General features: G+C 38.8%; 1 protein-coding gene across 1 annotated transcript; it reads right to left on the bottom strand.

The window, feature by feature from the left end:
• Positions 1 to 587: 587 nt before the first annotated feature.
• Positions 588 to 2,567, bottom strand: LOC129309888 (transcription factor TCP5-like). The gene is made up of 2 exons (XM_054951636.1): positions 2,384 to 2,567; positions 588 to 1,991 (listed from the first exon to the last, which is right to left on the bottom strand). The coding sequence occupies exon 2, from the start codon at positions 1,945 to 1,947 to the stop codon at positions 853 to 855; it is 1,095 nt and encodes a 364-aa protein (XP_054807611.1). The 5' UTR covers positions 1,948 to 1,991; positions 2,384 to 2,567; the 3' UTR covers positions 588 to 852.

Below are 2,567 nucleotides of genomic sequence, written 5' to 3'. Positions count from 1 at the left end.
ACGCCTTATAAAATTATCCTAAAATAATACATCTAGAGAGAGGGGGGGGGGGAGAGAGAGAGAATTTTCCCAAAAACTTGCGCCTCATCAGAAACAATTATCTGACTCGGTCAAGTGTGGTCATATATATATCTCACCATATATGTTTCGGTATAAGCCTAAAACTCACAAACACAGAAACACACAGGGTTAACCGTGTATTTATGTTTAATGAAGATCAGCATCTTAATGTACCACTAAACTAGCATGATCTGCTTATCAATGACCCGTTTTTCTCATTAATTATTAAAAAGGAATATTATTAAAGTATGTGTGTATTAAGTGAATGCCAAGTCAAAACAAGCAGAATTCATAAACAAGCTAGCTACTACAATCCGCCATGGATTTTTCTCATGATATCTTCATTATTTTTCTTATTGTGTACTTCTAAACACCATTCTCATCCCACTTATATATATATATATATATGTGTGTGTGTCACATCTGGATCATTTTTACAGCATAGCATTGCATGATTAATTAAGTTTTCCTTTTTTATTAAAAGACCTTTATTTGTTGAACAATGCAAAAACAAATGAGCAAATAACTTGATTCAAACCAGCTATCTATTTTGAGTTTGATAAATAATCATAATGAAATATAAAAGTGGACGCATAAAGATTCACTTACTGTCATACTTACAGGTGCGAACGAATTCATGACTTATTAGCTTCTGAAAAATGCATATAAATACATCAAAGGCACGCAGATTGAGGCCGTATGTGCTTCAATTAGCTTCTCGATCAATAATTAATTAGCAGGAAGAATATCTGATGAAGAGAAGCTAGCCAGCACACAAGCACCCAGTGTCCTTCAAGACGGAGTAGTTTCCTTATTATCATTTGAATCAAGAAGCCTGGAACTGAAAGGCGGTGTTGGAATAAGGGGTTTCAGAGATGGAAGAACGAGAGGATGAGGATGAGAATTAAATGAGCTCATCAACTGAATATGGTTCAAATGTTGCACTCTTGGGTCTGTTTCCAGTGATGACACTGAGGAATACGGAGCATAATAAGGAGCAAAAAGTGGCGGTGCTGTTGCAGATGCACTTGGACAAAACAACAGTTGGGAAACAGCTGACGAGGAAGATGGGAACTGCACACTAGTATGGGCAGGATCTATCTGGTGATTGTTGTTATTATTAGGAAACACAGCATGGCTTCCAAATAAAGATAGAAAATTTGAAGGCTCAGAATGAAAGGAACTATTATAATACGTCATAGGTAAATTAGAGTGAGAAGGAGCATTCCCAGATGGGAAAAGATTCTGAGCAGAACCACCAATTCCGTCTTGTTCATTGTTTGTTTTCATCACCCACTTCCCTTTATCCCACACACACCCTCCTCTTTCATCCAACTCTTTTCCTTTTAGCCTCGACACTGCATCCATGAAACTAGTGTTGTTATTAGCATCAAAGAAAGCACCGAACTGAGAAGGTGGCTGAGAGGAAGAATTTGATTCATGATCAGGAAGTAGGGTTTGGCCGTGTTGGTGATGAAATTGGGGGAAACCAAGGGGGATTGGAAGAGGTGGGAGCTTATCAATATCTTGTTTTGTGGCTTCAATGAGCCAGTCAATGACCTTGCTGGGCTGGTTGAGTCCAAGCCGATCTTGAAGCTCATATAGCTGAATCGCTGTGGGCACGGACAGCCTGATCCTTCTGTCTCTGAGCCCTCTAATGGTGCAGACCTTGCTGTGCCTGTCTTTCCCTCCAAAAGACCGTGAGACTCGCACGATTCTCGGGTTTCTCAGACCTGACCATTGTCTTGAAGAAGAGGAAGAAGAGCCTACCTTGCTGTACAACTTCTCGATACTGTTACTAATGATTTGTTGTTGATGATGATGAGTAGTGCTGCTATCATCCTCTTGCTTCCCTTGATAACCTTTTCTTGAATTTCCAATCATCATCTTAATTATTTGCTAAAATACTCTTCTCATGGATCGCCTGCTGTCTGCAAGCAATCGATTACAGAAATTCATCGGTCAGGTATGTGATATAATCATCTTCTCCGATCCCTATATATCTTCGTTTTTTGTTACTTGTAAATATTATGCACAGAATCAGGAAGGCATATTAATAAAGTACAGATTTGGTTCATAAAATTAAGAATTCTCCCCAGGGAATAGAAATTACATACTGATGAAATCCGTTTTTCAATTCCGTGTGAGAATTCTTCAACTTTATGTCGCTCCAGAATAGGGCAAAACGCAATTAATGTTTGAAACCAAAACCATATACCTTAATTGGAAGCAAATTTTACCGGTTTTGTTGAAAACAGATGAAGATATGCATAGTGCTTAGGTTAGAAATCAGATCATCCAAGAGAGTATTATAAAAACTTACGTCAGAGGAGAGAAAGTTCTGAGGGTGCTGTATCTTTAAGCTTCCACCATAGACAAGGAAATAAACAGCAGGAGGAGGAGCAGCACAGAAGAAGATGGGAGCACAGCAAAGTCCTTCCAAAAGGAGAGCTCTTCAAGGCCAATAAGTAGAGAAGAAGAGAACTCAAGTTTAGTCTTGAACCTTT

This window comes from Prosopis cineraria, unplaced genomic scaffold (genome assembly GCF_029017545.1).
Source record: "Prosopis cineraria cultivar Desert tree isolate PC_DT_omini unplaced genomic scaffold, ASM2901754v1 PC4, whole genome shotgun sequence".
Classification (NCBI taxonomy): domain Eukaryota; kingdom Viridiplantae; phylum Streptophyta; class Magnoliopsida; order Fabales; family Fabaceae; genus Prosopis; species Prosopis cineraria.
The sequence above is the reverse complement of the archived record's forward strand: the minus strand, read 5'-3'. Positions and strand labels throughout refer to the sequence as shown.

Excerpts from the sequence above, each read along its gene's own strand:
- LOC129309888 (XM_054951636.1), bottom strand. The coding sequence starts at position 1,947 with ATGATGATTGGAAATTCAAGAAAAGGTTATCAAGGGAAGCAAGAGGAT.